The 1,337-nt window shown below is 65.0% G+C and overlaps 1 protein-coding gene across 1 annotated transcript in view; it reads right to left on the bottom strand.

Annotated features, from left to right (window-relative positions):
- The window catches only part of ANO9 (anoctamin 9), a gene marked incomplete at both ends in the record, with an annotated part of 5,444 nt that overhangs the window by 2,427 nt on the left and 1,680 nt on the right, over window positions 1-1,337 (bottom strand). The window contains 3 exon segments of the mRNA XM_008938684.1: window positions 4-166; window positions 574-682; window positions 1,083-1,161. Of these exon segments, the coding sequence (XP_008936932.1) occupies window positions 4-166; window positions 574-682; window positions 1,083-1,161 (351 nt within the window).

Below are 1,337 nucleotides of genomic sequence, written 5' to 3'. Positions count from 1 at the left end.
CCTTGGTCATGATGACGATGGTGACGTAGTGCAGCACGGCCCCCGTCACCACGGCCACGGTGTTGGCCTGCTCCCGCAGCAGCTCCAGCTCGCTCTGGCTGAACAGAGCCGTGGCCACCACCCGGTAGACGACGAGCGCGTGGGCGATGCCGATGAGCAGGGCGATCTGCGGGGCACGCCAGCGTCACCCGCCCACAGCTCCCCTGGGGGTGGCCCCGGGGGCGAGCCCTGCCCCTCGGCTGAGGCTGGGAGGTCCCCAAGGGGGTGTCTCCACCTGGAGCGTCCCTCTAGACTCTGGCCCGTGGGGAGGAACACGGGTGTCCGGGGCTGGCCCCTTGCCCCCCTCGCCGCCTGCCTCTGCGAGGGCAGAGCCTGCAGCCCAGGCCCCCAGGGTGCTTGGCCTCTCCCGTCGGCACGGCGAGGTGATGGGCACAGAGCTGCCCTAACAACCTGCCTGCCCCTGCTCCGGCAGCAGGGCGCCCTGAGGTGCTCCTCTTGCAGCAGAGCAGGGACAGAAGGAGAAAGGCCCGTGTGTCCTTACTCCAGACCTCCTGGGGTGGCCCTGGCACGTACCATCAGCAGAGCCAGGAGGAGGACGACGGTGCTGCGCAGGTAGGAGTGCTGGTACTTCCGGGGCTCATACTGCAAGTTATTGATCAGCTCCAGTGCCAGCTCCTCCTTTGAAAGAGAAGAGAAGAGAAGGATCCAGCAGAGCTGTGCCCAGGTAGTGCAAAGCCCAGGGGCCGTTGTGTTAATGGGCATGTGGGATGAGCAGCGTCAGAGGAGGACAGGGGTGAACACCCAACCCAGCCCACAGCAGTGTGGCCAGTCCCGATTGAGTTCAGGCCCTTGTGCAAGTGGAGAGGTGGCCAGCAACGCAGAGGAGTGGCAAGCATCTGCTTGACTCTCTCTGTCTGTCCTGGGGCTGTCAGCCCTTGGCTTTGCTGTCTAGCTGTCTCCTTGAGATGTTTCTATCCACAGAGAGTCAAGCTGGGCGAGGTGGTCCCCGTGATGTGTTCTGTAGGCCCAGCTGTCCCCTGGACGGGGAGGTGCTAGGCAGGAGAGATGATGTCCTCCCCTTTTCCTCATCCCAGCCGTACAGGTCCCAGTCGGTGACCACGGTGGCTCTCTGCCTCTTCCAGAGCTCCAGGAACACGGTGGCTGTGGAGGGAGGAGGGCACTGTGACACTGGGGATGGCTCCAGAGCTGAAACTGCCCCTGTCCCACAGGGCAGGACGGTCCTGCTGCCATCCGAGCTGGGGCTGCCCTTGGCCCCTGGAGGACCCGCAGCCACCCCTGGAGGACCCAAAGCCGCCCCTGGAGGACACGCAGACACC

Source organism: Merops nubicus, unplaced genomic scaffold (genome assembly GCF_000691845.1).
Source record: "Merops nubicus isolate BGI_N331 unplaced genomic scaffold, ASM69184v1 scaffold34550, whole genome shotgun sequence".
NCBI lineage: Eukaryota > Metazoa > Chordata > Aves > Coraciiformes > Meropidae > Merops > Merops nubicus.
Note: the sequence above shows the minus strand (reverse complement) of the source record. Positions and strands in the feature narration are given on the sequence as shown.